We start from the raw sequence: 14890 nt of genomic DNA on the forward strand, positions 1-14890 counted from the left end.
CCCTCAATTTTAACAACTGAAGAAACACTCATCCATCAAAATACAGCCAAAAGAGAACGCCACCCGTAATAATCCTCCGGAGACCTGCGAATGTTTCCCTCCTTTCTTCCCAAAATGCCCGGCAACAATCATTTCCGCATCAGTACGTTGACATTGATTGAGTCAACTGTAGGCAGCACAGCTTCACGTTTCCGTTGATTGACATCAGGAAAAACCGTTTGTCATACATTTATTTCACGCCATAACACCTTCCACTGTCTGTCCGACCAACGTCGTCTGGCATGCGACGACAGATCGGAGAATTCCTCCGGTGCAACAGAAAAGAGGATACATGAGATCGTCGAAAGACAAGGCGAGTGAGAAAAAAAAATGTTTGATTGCGCTGAATATTTTATTAGCAAAGCAATCAAAAATTGATACCCCTTTGAGAATTGATGGTGGCAAATTTTTCTTTATTACCCCAGCCTGTCGGGACGTGGTTCCGTCTTCGCGTGCGGGTTTTCCAGTACCACCCTCTAGTCAACACTTTATGGGGATGCAAAATGGTTCGTAATTCGATCCCTCAAATCAAGCAGCATCCGTCGAGTGGGGTGTTGATGGTTCCAGCGTATGCGTGTATGCGCGTTTGTTTTTGTTTATGTTGGTTCAAGATTGAGTTATAGTCACTAGAATCATTAGATGCTGTTTTAGGGATTTCGGTTGGTTTGTTTTGCCTTTCTCATATAGAAAGGCTGTGCAATCGCTGTGAATACCGACTTTACAACCATTCGACTCAGTTCGTCGAGATCATAAAATGTGTGTGTGTCACTTAATTTAAATCAGAGATGGCTGAACCGATTTTCACAAACTCAAATTCAAATGAAAGGTCTTCAGGTCCCATACAAAGTTCCTGAGTCTCATTTGGATCAGACTTCCGGTTCCGGAATTACTGGATGATATGCACAAAAAAAAGGAAAAAAATAGTCACACACGTTTCTCAGAGATGGCTGAATTGATTCTCACAAACTTAGATTCGAATGAAAGGTCTTATAGCCTCATAAAACTTTCTTAAATTTCATTCTGATCCGACTTCCGGTTCCGGAATTACAAGGAAATAGGTGCAAACTTTTATAAAATGCTCACTCAATTTTCTCCTAAATTTCCTAACAGATTTTCGCAAATTGTGAAGCAAACAAAAGGTCTTAAAAGTCTTTAAAAAGTCCCCGAAAAGTTGATCCTGATCCGACTTCCGGTTCCGGTAATACAGTGCGATTAGTGAAAATTTTTCAATCTAATGAGTATTTTTTGTCACAAGCTACGGCGAAACGACATTTTTATGAAACTTACTACTAAATTCAACTAATTGGTAGATCTTGTTAGTTAGTGAATATATAAAACTACTACTTTGGGACTACTAGTCCCCGGTTTCCGCTTCCGAAAGCACCGATAGTAGTGAAGAAAATCTCCTAAAACGGAACTTACCTCGATTTCTCAGCAACGGTTAAGCCGATTTTCACGAATCATGATTCAAATTAAAGCTATCATTCACCCCGATTCTGTATTTCGTTCGAATCGGATTGTTTCGATCGAATACGAAATTTGGTATTTTGTAGCTCGATCGAGTTCGAGTTTTTCATACAAAAGCATCAATCGATCGAATTAGAGAATGCAAATTTTTACATTCGTTCGGCATAATCCGATTCGATCGAAATACAGAATAGGGGTCATTGTCTCTAAATATACCATGCAATTTCATCCTGATCCGACTTCCGGTTCCGAAATTTCAGGGCGATGCGTGTCAAAACATTCAAATTCAAAATGACTCAAATAAAAGTTCCTATAGTCTCATAGGTTGCTGTTTATTTCGTCCGGGTCCGATTTCCGGAACTATAGGGTAAAGAGCGTTTAATCATTTAGTGCGACGATGCAAAATAAAGAAAAATTCTTATTAACTTGACATAACTGTTTACAATTGGAAAAGGTTATGTTAGTTCATACCCAAAGAAAGTTCCTTATTTTATTCAAGATTGAAAAACAATTTCTTCTCAAAATCTTCTGGTGAAATTTCTTAGAATATAAGTAATATGAGAAAGGCACCATTGCACCACTAGGTGGATCGAAAAAGTTTTTTTTTAGTTTGGTCATGTTAGTTGATGGCCAGTTGATGAAATTCTTCTATTAAGCAAAAATTAAACAAATGTGCAGATTACCATCTCATCCTTTGAATCAAAGCACTGAACAGAGTTTCCTCTCTAATGGCTTCGACATAAAGGCTACAAGGTGCCACGTTTTCTTTTCCAAATGTGATTCTTGCTTTCGGTAATCGATTAAAAATTTCATTAACCAGAATTTTGTATTGATAAACCTAAAACAATGTTGAAGAGTTTCTCTTCTAGAGTTGTTCATTGGTAGAGTAGGATATGTTTACAGATTGTATTTAGCCCAAGTAACTAAGAGTTCGTAAAAAAAGATTTGGTTTAGGCAGCAGTTTAAGCAGAAATATCAAATGGCAGTCTCGTTCCATTATGGTAAACATTGATATAATTGCCACTTATTATGTGGCTAAGTGTAATCTAAAACATTAGAAAGCAAAATGCACGGAAAATCTCTTAGTTGGATCGCTCTACAGCTACATCTTTTAATTGATTCATTCAAAAATATTCTGATTAGTTAATCTCGCGCCCGGATTACCAATACTATTCATCTGACTCCATTGAACACAATTGATCAAGCCTACAGCGGTTTTCTAGAACATATTACTAAACATTCCGTCATTAGTCATTTGGCAAGCAATAGTTCTGATACCCAAATAACCAGGTGGCTCGATATATGGGACATTCCACGTAAATATATGGGGCATTCCACGTAAAATCAGGCACCCAAAATTTTTTTTTTCATTTACCTATTTTTTTCGGTAAAGAACTCGAAAATATTCGACACGTATTTTTTTATTTCAATATGGTACGTGAAATTTTCTAGATATGATTTTTTGAAATTTGGCGTTTTCAAACGAGAGCCTTTTTTCAACAGCCTATACTGTAAAATCTAATAAAGGTACAAAACATTCGTCCAAGACATGAAATGTGCGTCTTTTCCATAGCTGTCAAATAAGTGATTTCATAAAAAACCTTTAAAGTTAATATAATGAAAAAAGTTAATAATTAATAAACTAATAAAAAAAATTCCAAACTTGGGCCTATTTTTTTTGTTGAAAAAAGAAGCCTCAGGGGTTTAACTCAATCTTGGCAAAGTTTCAGAGTGGAAAGATCAATACTTTCAGAGGAGTGAATTTTTCAATTACGACCCGCATGCGCGGAGCGTACCACAGCGTAATTCGCTCGGATACGGGCTTAAAAGGCTATCCGCATTATGCAGATCCGACCGATCCGAGCTCTCCGGCGTTGACTTTTTTTCTGCTTCGGCTATGGCTGAGCTGCACATGCATTCTTCCATTGCTCGAAAACAAATTTCATATTTTTAAAATGTGAAAAAAGAAATTGAAGAGAGACGACAGTTTTATAATTTGCGATTTTGCGGAAAACTACGCCTTCGTTATTCCAAATGCCATAACTGGCTTTCATTGGAACAACGACCAAGCGACTATATTCCCCATTGTATTCTATTATAAAATGAACAGAAAAATCGATCATAAAACATTAGTAATTATTTCTGATTGCAAGAAACATGACTCAATAGCTGTGTATGTTTTTCTCGAAGCTCTCTTAATCAATATTTTTCACAATACTATCCACATATACGCAAGTGCCAGCCAGTCACGTTCCCAAAGGAAGGAGAGGGGGGGGGGAGGCTCGAGGGGCCCTGGCCCTTCCCGAAATCAAAAACATATAATTATTTAGAAGGTTTCAGACATGTGTTACACAAATAACAAGACAGTAAACGTAATGAAATGTAATAAATATCAGTTCCAGTGGAAAAGTTTAAAGTGTCTGTTAAAACTCCCGTAAAAGGCACATCGAGAATTAGGTAAATAAGCAATCTTCAGCAACATTATTTTTTAATCTTTGGGCCTCTCCCAAAATGAAATCCTGGGTACGGGCCTGGCAAGTGCATCTATTTTTCTGACGGCGCTTCTCAGCAATTCAAAAAAACACTTTGCGAATATTTTTCATCACGAGCATGATTTTCATCGTTTTGCACAGTGGAATTTTCACGCGACAGCTCATGGAAAAGGTCCATGTGACGGTGCTATCAAAAGAATGGCACGTCGCGCAAGTTTACGAATGATCAATGATTGTAAAATTTCGACCGCGAATGAATTGTGCGAGTGGGCTAGGAAAGCATCTTCTCTATCCGATATTTCAGTCATATACAAATGTTCGGAAGATTATGTAAAAGCAGAGAAATTTCTTAAAAATTGTTTCGGAAAATGTTAAACTTTTTCTGGAACACAATCGTTGCACTATGTTGAGCCGCACGGAGACAAGGAATTAAAAATTAAAGTTTTCTCTTCCCAGGACACGTTTGAAGTATTGAGTTTTTGTAAACCAGAAAAACCAGATTATAGAAAAATTGCAACTGTGCAAACACTTTATGTCACCATTATTTTATTACTCACGTAAATCCTTTGTCCCAATTTTACTCGCTTTCTGCCTGAAACGTTGCCAACCAGTGTTGGTGATTGCCGAAAATTTGACAGAAGCTGCTATATTGCTATCTATATTGTATACAACATTTTCAATCCGGTAGAAGATGCTATAAGAACTCGAGTCTCTCAATACATGAACCGCAAGAGAATTTTTCTACATTTCTTCGCTCCACTTCATACTCTGAGTATTTCACGGCCCATGAAAAAATATACAGTCTGATAATGATCGTTGCTGTGTGGAATTTCCCAAGAGAGGATCGCAAGTTAACAATTATCGCAGAAAATCGAATCGATGGTTCATCTTGATGTTTCTCATACTAGGTTGCAATATTTCAAAACCCTTGTGTGGAGCATTCACATACATTTTCATAGACACAACTTATACAAAGGTTATATACACATAGTTAGAATAAGCGGCAATAGTGAAATGATTCTATCGCAATTATAAACTGCCTGTATAGAATCGGATCGCGAAACGAGAATAAGCGACCGTTTGTTGCTTCAGAGAGGATCTCCACAGCAGCGTGCTAACCTTTGATTCTCAGAAATGTCATCGAGAGAAATTCACTCTCGCACTGGTGTCTATTCTATGTTAAATGAGCCATGCCGGGTGTTTGTTGTTGCGATGTTTTCCATTTCTCTTTGATGGCACTGATTGAATCGTGTGAAGAGTGAAGATTGAACGTTCTTTGATACAATAAAAGCCATCCTTGTTGCCAACAATAAACTGACAAATTTAGGATTCGATCAAGTTAAGCCCGTACCCGAGCGAATTGCGCTGCGGTACGCTCCGCGAGCGGGTCGTAATTGAGAAATTCACTGTTCCGAAAGTATTGATCTTTCCACTCTGAAACTTTGCCAAGATTGAGTTGAACCCCTAAGGCTTCTTTTTTCAACAAAAAAATAGGCCCAAGTTTGGAATTTTTTATTTGTTTATTAATTATTAACTTTTTTAATTATATTAACTTTAAAGGTTGTTTTATGAAATCGCTTATTACGCACATTTCATGTCTTGGACGTATGTTTTGTACCTTTATTAGATTTTACAGTATAGGCTGTTGAAAAAAGGCGCTTTTTCAAAAACGCGAAATTTCAAAAAATCATATCTCGAAAATTTCAAGTACCATATTGAAATAAAAAAACACGAATATTTTCGAGTTTTTGACCGAAAAAAAAAGTTGGATGAAACAAAATTTTTGGGTGGCTGATTTTGCGTGGAATACCCCATATATAGATAGGTTGTATGATAGATATCTGTTTGACACTTAGCATAAAATTCATATCGAACATTTAGGCATTGTTGATCACCAATCGATTGAACACTGCTTCAATTAAAATTTTCAACAGAAAATTCTATCATATTTACTAAAAATCTCAAGAAATTTCGTATTTTCACAGAATTTCCAGAATCTTATACCGTTTTCGTTTTTTAACCTAGACGCGGGCAACTCTGACTCCAAGTAAAACGAACACGTGGTACGCGCCCTAAACAACAACTCATGAAAAAAAGAAAAAAATAAATAAACTCGCATGGATGCGTGGTGCGATCCGAGAAAATTTTCAGAGCGAAACTACGCGATTGGAGTCCGATCTAGAGCGACCTCGGGTTGCTAAAACAAACATATCAAGCGTTGTTTGGGCGACTCTGGGTCAGCCTTCGGGCTGCTCTGATCAATAAACGAAAACGGTATAAGAGATTTTTGTGACTTAGCTAAGCAGTGTTGGTGATTGCCGAAAATTTCACAGAAGCTGCTATATTGCTATCTATATTGTATACAACATTTTCAATCCGGTAGAAGATGCTATAAGAACTCGAGTCTCTCAATGCATGAACCGCGAGAGAATTTTTCTACATTCCTTCGCTTCACTTCATACTCTGAGTATTTCTCGGCCATTAAAAAAAATGCAGTCTGATAATGATCGCCGCTGTGTGGAATTTACCAAGAGAGAATCGCAAGTTGACAATTATCGCAGAAAATCGAATCGATGATTCGACTTGATGATTCTCATACTAGGTTGTAATATTTCAAAACCCTTGTGTGGAGTATTCACATACATTTTCATAGACACAACTTATACAAAGATTATATGCACATAGTTAGAATAAGCGGCAATAGTAAAATGATTCTATCGCAATTATCAACTGCCTGTATAGAATCGGATCGCGAAACGAGAATAAGCAACCGTTTGTTGCTTCAGAGAGGATCCCCACAGCAGCGTGCTAACCTTTGATTCTCAGAAATGTCATCGAGAGAAATTCGCTCTCGCACTGGTGTCGATTCTATGTTAAATGAGCCATGCCGGGTTTTTTGTTGTTGCGATGATTTCCAACTCTCTTTGATGGCACTGATTCAATCGGTGAAGAGTTGCCAGCGAACGTTCTTTGATACGATAAAAGCCATCCTTGTAGCTAAGCACACATTCTAGAATGTTCGTGTACCAATCGAATAAATTTACTTTCAGCTAAAATTACAATTTTATATTTACCAAAAACCTAAAAAAAACGATACTTTCACAGAAGTTTTTAAAATTGAAGAAGTTATATGTATTTACATCAAAATCTCAAAAATTCAACATTTTAGTGGAAGTTTTGAAATTTAATATATTGGAAAATGTAAAACAAACATCTATGATCGTTTATATAGATTGAATTTGATATTAGCTAAAATTTGCAGAAAATTTTATTGAACTCGATTGAGCTCCGAAACTGGTAAAATCTGTAGAGTGAAATAATTTCGTTTTCTTGTAAAAAAAGTACGTGTGTGTAATGTCAGAGACATAACTAGATGTCGTGAATACGAATGCAATTGAAACACTTTCTTCTTACTTTTGAATAACAATTAGTTGATCGTGAATTGTGAATTGTGCTAGCTTTCCCCTTCCTCATAGCGAAAATTTGAAACGCTGCACCAAAACATATATAGCAAATCAACAGAAAGTTCTTACAACAGCTACGAACTACAACTGGTTGAAAAAATGACCGTATATGTTATAGTGAAGTAAAATGTCACAAAGTTCTTTGGTTCTAAAAAGAACCGATTCGAAAAATTCATCATTTAGTAACTGAACCTGAACTCAAGAACTAAATTCAAAACTTAGAATAGACTCAGAATTTAGTTGCAATTAGTTCCCGTGCCGATGGTGCGAAAAACTCGGCGAGGAATATCGGTGGCAACCAAATGGAGTTTATCCCGGATCCGCCATTCCAATACATGTCATCGCCGATGAGGAAAGAAAACGTCCCGGATCGGTCGTTCCGGCATAGTGCGAATAGACTTTAAGTTGTGTTTCATTACAATCAGAGTATTTCAATGGGCAGGACAATTTCAAGAATTTTTTCGGGCATGCCTTCATGAAACATTTCCGAGCAACGCCGGTTAATTCAGCTAGTATAAAATATATATCAACTATTTCACTCTTGAAATTTTAGCTGAAAGTAAAATTAGTCGGTTGGTACACGAGCATTCTTGAACGCGTGCTTAGCTAAGTTACAAAAAAATCTAAGATTAAAAATTTTTTGTAAAAATAGTAAATTTCTTGAGATTTTAAGTAAATTTGATTGAATTTCCAGATAAAACTTTTAATTGAAGCAATATTCAATCGATTGGTGATCAACAATGCCTAAATGTTCGATAAGAACTTTTAAGTTAAGTGTCAAACAGGTTTAATTTTATTTAAGGTTAAAAATTTCTGTGAATTATCTAAATTTTTGGATTTTCTTTGGTAAATTTGAAACTATTTTTCCCGTACATTATAGCTGGTATCAAATTCAATCGATTGGTGTACAACAATGCTTAGCAGTATTTAGCATTCTTCAAATACTTCTAATATTCTAAAATTTCTGTGAAAATATCAAATTTTTTGAGACATTTTCAGTAAAGTTAAATTGATTTCTTCTTAAACATATAGCTGATGATAAATGCAATCTATTGGTATATAAAAATGCATATGTCGTCGCTTTGAATTTGAAGATATGTCAAAAATACGAAGTTTTTGATAATTGATACTTGGACTTTTGGTTTTTGATTATAACTTTCGTTAACAAAATGTAATTGCCAAATTTGCTGCTCCATTTATGTTGCAATAGACGTATCTGAATAATGATAAACAAATTTTCGAAATCGGACTTCTAACAGCTGAGATATGTCCAGCTAAAGTAAGCGTTCCCACTTTTTTTTCAACTGACTTTAGTTTGAACTTTTTGTAATAACTTTGAGTAGCATATTCGGTTTCCCATCGTTTCAAATTTATTTTATTCCGAATGAATTTATGTTTCAAATGGTTAAAAAAAATTAGAATCGGTCCAAACATATCTAAGATATAGTCAGTCAAAATTAGCGTTCCCACTTTTCATGGTACCTTTGGTAGTCCGCGTAACTTTTTACCACCTTGGTATTCGGAGTTTTAAAGAAAAAATACTATGATTTTCGCATTTCTACTTCTTATTTACATGTTTTGGATTAAAAATCTTATCACACGTTCGCCTTCCATTTGCATCAGAATCCATCACCATTCAAATTTTGATTACCCTTGTTCGGTTTCCCACAAAGAAAACCGTCATAGAACACAATTCCGCACAACAACTGCAGCACTTTTCGCGATTGGCCCAGGTAGCATTGCAGTGATATAATGTAGCTTCCATTGCAGTAGCATCTCCATCTCACGAAACTCAAGATTGTCTTGTGTACCGTTGCATCCTCCCTCTGCCCTCTTTCTGTGCCCCGTCCCACGAACTCACCTTGTTCGGATAGCCGTTGTATCGGAGCAGCTTCTTGCAGCATTTGCCGCGACTTTCGAAATAGATTTCGGACGGTGGCCTCGGTGGAGTACGGCGTCCTATCGCACAGCAGCCGACGTTGGTGGGCGAGGCAGGCGGATGCAGGAAGCTGGCCGGCAGTGGCGGGTTTCCTTTATCTATCGTAGCAATTGTGGCCGTATTGGAGGGCTTGAATTCCATTGTGCCGTTAGTTTTCCACCGGCTGGATTAGGCACCCTCAAACCCCCTCTCCCTCGTCGTGGCAGGGATGAACAATCTGTAATAATGGAGACAATAGAAGAAACGGTAAAGGATCAGATAATGCAACAGAGAAAGCGACGATTTATAGCGGGAAAAGTTTCCCTTTAATGTGACCCAGATCTTGGCGGAGAAACAGTTGCTACTTTCGGCAAAATTTTCCCATTCTGTCGTTTATTTCGTGTTCCCTGCATGAGCTGACGTACTTCCGGCAAACATTTTGATCTTTCGAATGCCAGAGCAGAATTTCTTACTTCTCTCTCTCTCTCTCTCTCTCTCTCTCTCTCTCTCTCTCTCTCTCTCTCTCTCTCTCTCTCTCTGGTCAGCTAATCCAGCTACAGTTCAACTCCGTTTCGTGCCAGAGGCCACATAAAAGAGCATCATTGGAAAACAAGAAGGGAAAATGGCTCCAAAAACAAACAAAAAACTAGTAAAATGAAGAAAATAGCGGTGTGTACACACAAACGACATTATAGCGCAGTAGAGCCAACATGTGTGCACATCGTCAAGCAAAATTTACATATAAATAAGTTATGTGCCGCACAGCATGCAACATATATGTAGTTGCTGGCACGGGTTGCGGCCGAGAGGAGCCAGCAAGGGGAAAAAGTTTGCCATCATCCTCTGTGAGATATGAACTTTACGATAGGCGCCTGCTGAGTGCCGTCTGGCCCCCTCTCAAGTAAAGGGATTCGCAGAAAATGGATTGAAATGACAAGTCCCTTTTCTTCGATGATACTACCATTGTAAAGTTGTATAGTACTTGGGTTACTGAAAGGTGTGTAAAAATAGGAGGGATTGAACATGTTTAGTTCATTTTCATTATTTATTAGTCTAAAAATTACAGGGTTCTGTACGAGACACAGCCGATCACGATGACATTAGAAATGATCAAATCTGCAAAAAAAATTTCAAAACCTCGAATGTAACATTTCGGCTTAACGGAGAAAAGCGATGTTGTAAAATAATCGCACAATTTTAAATCCAATTTAAAAATGAGTACTTGAAACAACTTCATCTCTTTACTAAATTTTCAAATTTATATGCGCCCAACGCATCATAGTGACTAATTCACGATTTTTAGCCACAACAATAACTTTTAGACAAAAACGACACTTAGGACAGTGTGATAGGTCGTTTTTTGGCATTAAAAATGCCTTATTCTTCACTCTACGGGGCCAGGAGTCAATTAAAAGTTTCAAAAATAGCCACGTAACCTTTTTGCGTCATAATTTTGAACGTTAATGACTCAGTCATTTGTTGATGGATTGACATAATTTAACAACCAATCGATTCGGAAACTTTTAACTCAAACATGTATGACAACGTCGTTAAAGTATTTCAATAGCATACTATTGAAAAAATGGTTAGAATTGACCTACGTTTTCATCCACCAATCTCAGCTGACCAAATTGACGTCATTTTCTTGTTCGGCATAGGAGGCTTTGCGTCATGCCTAAAAACACCGCATCATTCTGCGTAGTTCGAAGAGGAATCTTTGAATATATGTTGCACATCATTTCTTGATTTCAGTTGATGCTTGACTGTTAATGAAACAAGTAGCCCATCCAGCGCTACTTGTTTCATTCGCTCGTTGAATTGTCGCTTTTGCTATCTCTTAACTGTACGAGGCTGGGTGTCAATGTAAAAAATGCAAAACTAACCGCGTAACCTTTTTCTGTCATAATTTTGAACGCTTATAATTCAGTCATTTGTTGATGAATTTATATAATTTAACTAGCAATCGATTCGAAAACATTTAACTTAAACTTAAGCGGTAACGTCATTTAAGTATTTCAATTACATACCATTGAAAAATTGGTTTGAATTGACCTATGTTTTCACGAGCCAATGACAGTCGCAGTGAATGATGTCAAACTCTATTCCGATTTGCGCAGTATGAACTATAGCACAAAAGGGATTCTATAAATATATGCCCCATTCGTGCCGTGACTATCGGATCGATCGGACGTAAATACTGCTTTCTCCAATCGCGTGGTGAATTGTTTTATTCCGTTATCAAGGTCATCCCGTATTCTATTGTGTGCATCAGTGCGGTCGAGTGATAGTTCTAATTAATCCGTTCTCAAGGCCGACTGTGAGCTTGTGTAAAGCAGCACTGCGTGTGGTACCGTTAGCCAGCGCCAGCGCTGGGCGCTGCGTATATATCGTTGTACATTAGAAACAGTGATAAATATATATAGTGATAAAAAGATTGGTTTCATTGGACAGTGTAGTGAGAGACTAAAAACAAAGTGCTTTTTCCTCAAAGAGGTTTTTTGCACTTTATTGAACTGGAGTATTCACCGGTCGCCTAGGACCGGGCCTTGTCGGCCGATCACCCTTCGAGAGCTAAAGCTAAGTATTTTTTTTCTTTTTCCCTGTTGTTCAGTACCATTAGATTTTTATTGCCCCCTAATATTTACCCGCACGGACACATTTCCGTGCCATGACAAAAGGCACAGAATTGCCTGACCTTCCCCTAGATGATCAAATGGATGCTTCTGATGGCAATAAATCTCGCATTAGAAGCTATCCCGATGGGCTTGCACTCTCGGCCGGACCGTATGCGGTTTACATCCGGACCAAAGCGAATGGTAAAAAATTGAACCTTCTAAAACTTTCTAATGACCTGTCCTCGCGATACAATACTGTACAAAAAATTGAGAAAGTACGCCCGGACAAGCTTAGGGTCTTGTTAGCCAGTGCAAAACAGGCTAATGAGATCGTTCGAAGTGAGAATTTCACGCGGGAGTATCGCGTATACGTACCAGCTCGCGAAGTCGAGATAGACGGCGTGATCACCGATCCGAGTCTGACTTGCGAGGACGTTCTTAAGCATGGGGCAGGCGGTTTTAAAAACCCCCTACTCAAGAACGTTAAGATACTGGACTGCAAGCAATTGCGTTCAGTATCGACCGCTGAGGATGGGACTAAGTCCTATATCCCATCAGACTCGTATCGGGTGACTTTCGCTGGCTCGGCTTTGCCTAATTACGTCCTCCTGGACCGAGTCCGTTTACCTGTTCGTCTTTTTGTGCCGCGGGTCATGAACTGCACCAACTGCAAACAATTGGGACATACAGCATCCCATTGTTGCAATAAATCCCGGTGTATAAAGTGTGGAGGGAGTCATGCGGATAACTCCTGCAGTGGAGACAATGAAAAGTGTCTCTACTGTAAGGAGGGGCCGCATGACCTCTCTGATTGTCCCGTGTACAAATTGCGTAAGGATAAAATGAAGCGTTCACTTAAGCAACATTCCAAACGCTCTTTTGCAGAAATGTTGAAATGTGCTACGCCACCTACTGAAAATCCTTACGCTTACTTGTCAACTGACGAGAGCGAATATGATGACCCCCTCGAAGGTACATCTTCGGCTGTCCCTCATAGCTCATCAATTAGAAAGAGAAGAAATAAATCTTCTCAAAAGCTCCCTAGTAAGGGTTCGAAGATGTCCTCTGATGGGTTCCGAAAAATTACAACAACTGGTAGTGATGGCAAAAAACCAGAGAAAAAAGCTCCAGGCCTTGGAAAATTAAATTCCGAGCAAGAATTTCCATCACTTCCTGGGACTTCAAAACCCCCGAAAGTCCCTAAAGATCAGTCAGAAAATTTACCAAATACTGGGTTTGTTAAATTCTCTGATATTGTGGACTGGATCATGTCTACTTTCAATATTTCTGAACCTCTTAAAAGCCTGATAATGGCTTTTATTCCTACAGTTAAAACATTCTTGAAGCAGTTGACTGCAAAATGGCCCCTTCTTTCAGCGATCGTATCCTTCGATGGCTAAGACACCCACCGAGGTCACGGATACAATCACTGTTATACAGTGGAATTGTAGAAGTATCATCCCAAAAATAGATCCTTTCAAATTTCTAGTAAATAATCTGAAATGTGACGCATTTGCATTGTGCGAAACTTGGCTAACTTCTGAAATACCCTTAAACTTCCACGATTTTAACATTATTCGTCTGGATCGAGATGATTCCTATGGAGGAGTACTTTTGGGGATCAAAAAGTGCTATTCTTTCTATCGCATTAACCTCCCCTCGATACCAGGTATTGAAGTTGTCGCATGTCATGTTACAATCAAAGGCAAGGACCTTTGCATTGCTTCCATCTACATTCCTCCAAGAGCCTCGGTTGGGCATCGGCGGCTCAATGATATCATAGAGCTTCTTCCCGCACCGACGTTGGTTTTAGGAGACTTTAACTCACACGGTACGGGATGGGGCTGTCTTCACGACGATAACAGATCAACTATGATCCATGATATCTGCGACAACTTCAATATGACAATCTTGAATACGGGAGAAATGACACGAATTCCTGCACCACCAGCAAGACCAAGTGCGCTAGACTTATCCCTTTGCTCGACATCGCTACGGTTGGGTTGCACGTGGAAGGTAATCCCTGATCCCCACGGTAGCGATCATCTGCCTATCGTAATTTCAATCGCCACCGGATTAAGACCATCGGAGACAATCAATGTTTCGTATGACCTCACAAGAAATATTGATTGGAATAGCTATGCGACCTCGATATCTGAGAAACTAGTAACAACACAAGAACTTCCTCCGGAGGAAGAGTACACATTTTTGGCTGGCTTGATTCTCGACACCGCGACTCAAGCTCAGACGAAACGTGTACCCGGCGCGAAAACTAACATCCGTCCCCCCAACCCGTGGTGGGACAAAGAGTGCTCAGAATTAAACGCGGAGAGAACTGCATCATTTGTCGAGTTTAGGAAAAACGGAACACCTGATAATTTCAGAAACTACGCGGCATTAGACGCTAAAATGAAAAGCTTGATTAAAGCGAAGAAAAGCGGTTATTGGCGTCGATTCGTAGACGGATTATCGAGAGAAACATCAATGAGCACTCTTTGGAACACAGCCCGACGAATGCGCAACAAAAACACCACAAACGAAAGCGAGGAATATTCTAACCGCTGGATATTCGATTTCGCTAAAAAAGTATGTCCTGACTCTGTTCCGGAACAGACAATCATGCGCGTCGCTTCATCAAACAGAAACGAAACACCTTTTTCGATGGTCGAGTTCTCACTTGCGCTTTTATCGTGTAACAATAAATCTCCGGGGTTAGACAAAATCAAATTCAACTTGTTGAAAAATTTGCCTGACTCTGCCAAAAGGCGCTTATTGAATTTATTCAATAGGCTTCTTGAGGATAATATTGTCCCACATGACTGGAGACAAGTAAGAGTTATCGCCATTCAAAAACCAGGGAAACCTGCCTCCGATCACAATTCGTATCGGCCGATT

At 38.7% G+C, this 14890-nt stretch overlaps 1 protein-coding gene across 1 annotated transcript in view; it reads right to left on the reverse strand.

Annotated features, from left to right (window-relative positions):
* LOC131438910 (uncharacterized) overlaps positions 1-14890 on the reverse strand; it is a 205073-nt gene that overhangs the window by 110269 nt on the left and 79914 nt on the right. Inside the window, exon 2 of the mRNA XM_058609304.1 lies at positions 9324-9618. Within this exon, the coding sequence (XP_058465287.1) occupies positions 9324-9542 (219 nt within the window). The 5' untranslated portion in view covers positions 9543-9618. The remainder of the gene's footprint in view (positions 1-9323; positions 9619-14890) is intronic.

The sequence above is a fragment of the Malaya genurostris genome, chromosome 3 (assembly GCF_030247185.1).
Source record: "Malaya genurostris strain Urasoe2022 chromosome 3, Malgen_1.1, whole genome shotgun sequence".
In the NCBI taxonomy this organism is placed as follows: Eukaryota; Metazoa; Arthropoda; class Insecta; order Diptera; family Culicidae; genus Malaya; species Malaya genurostris.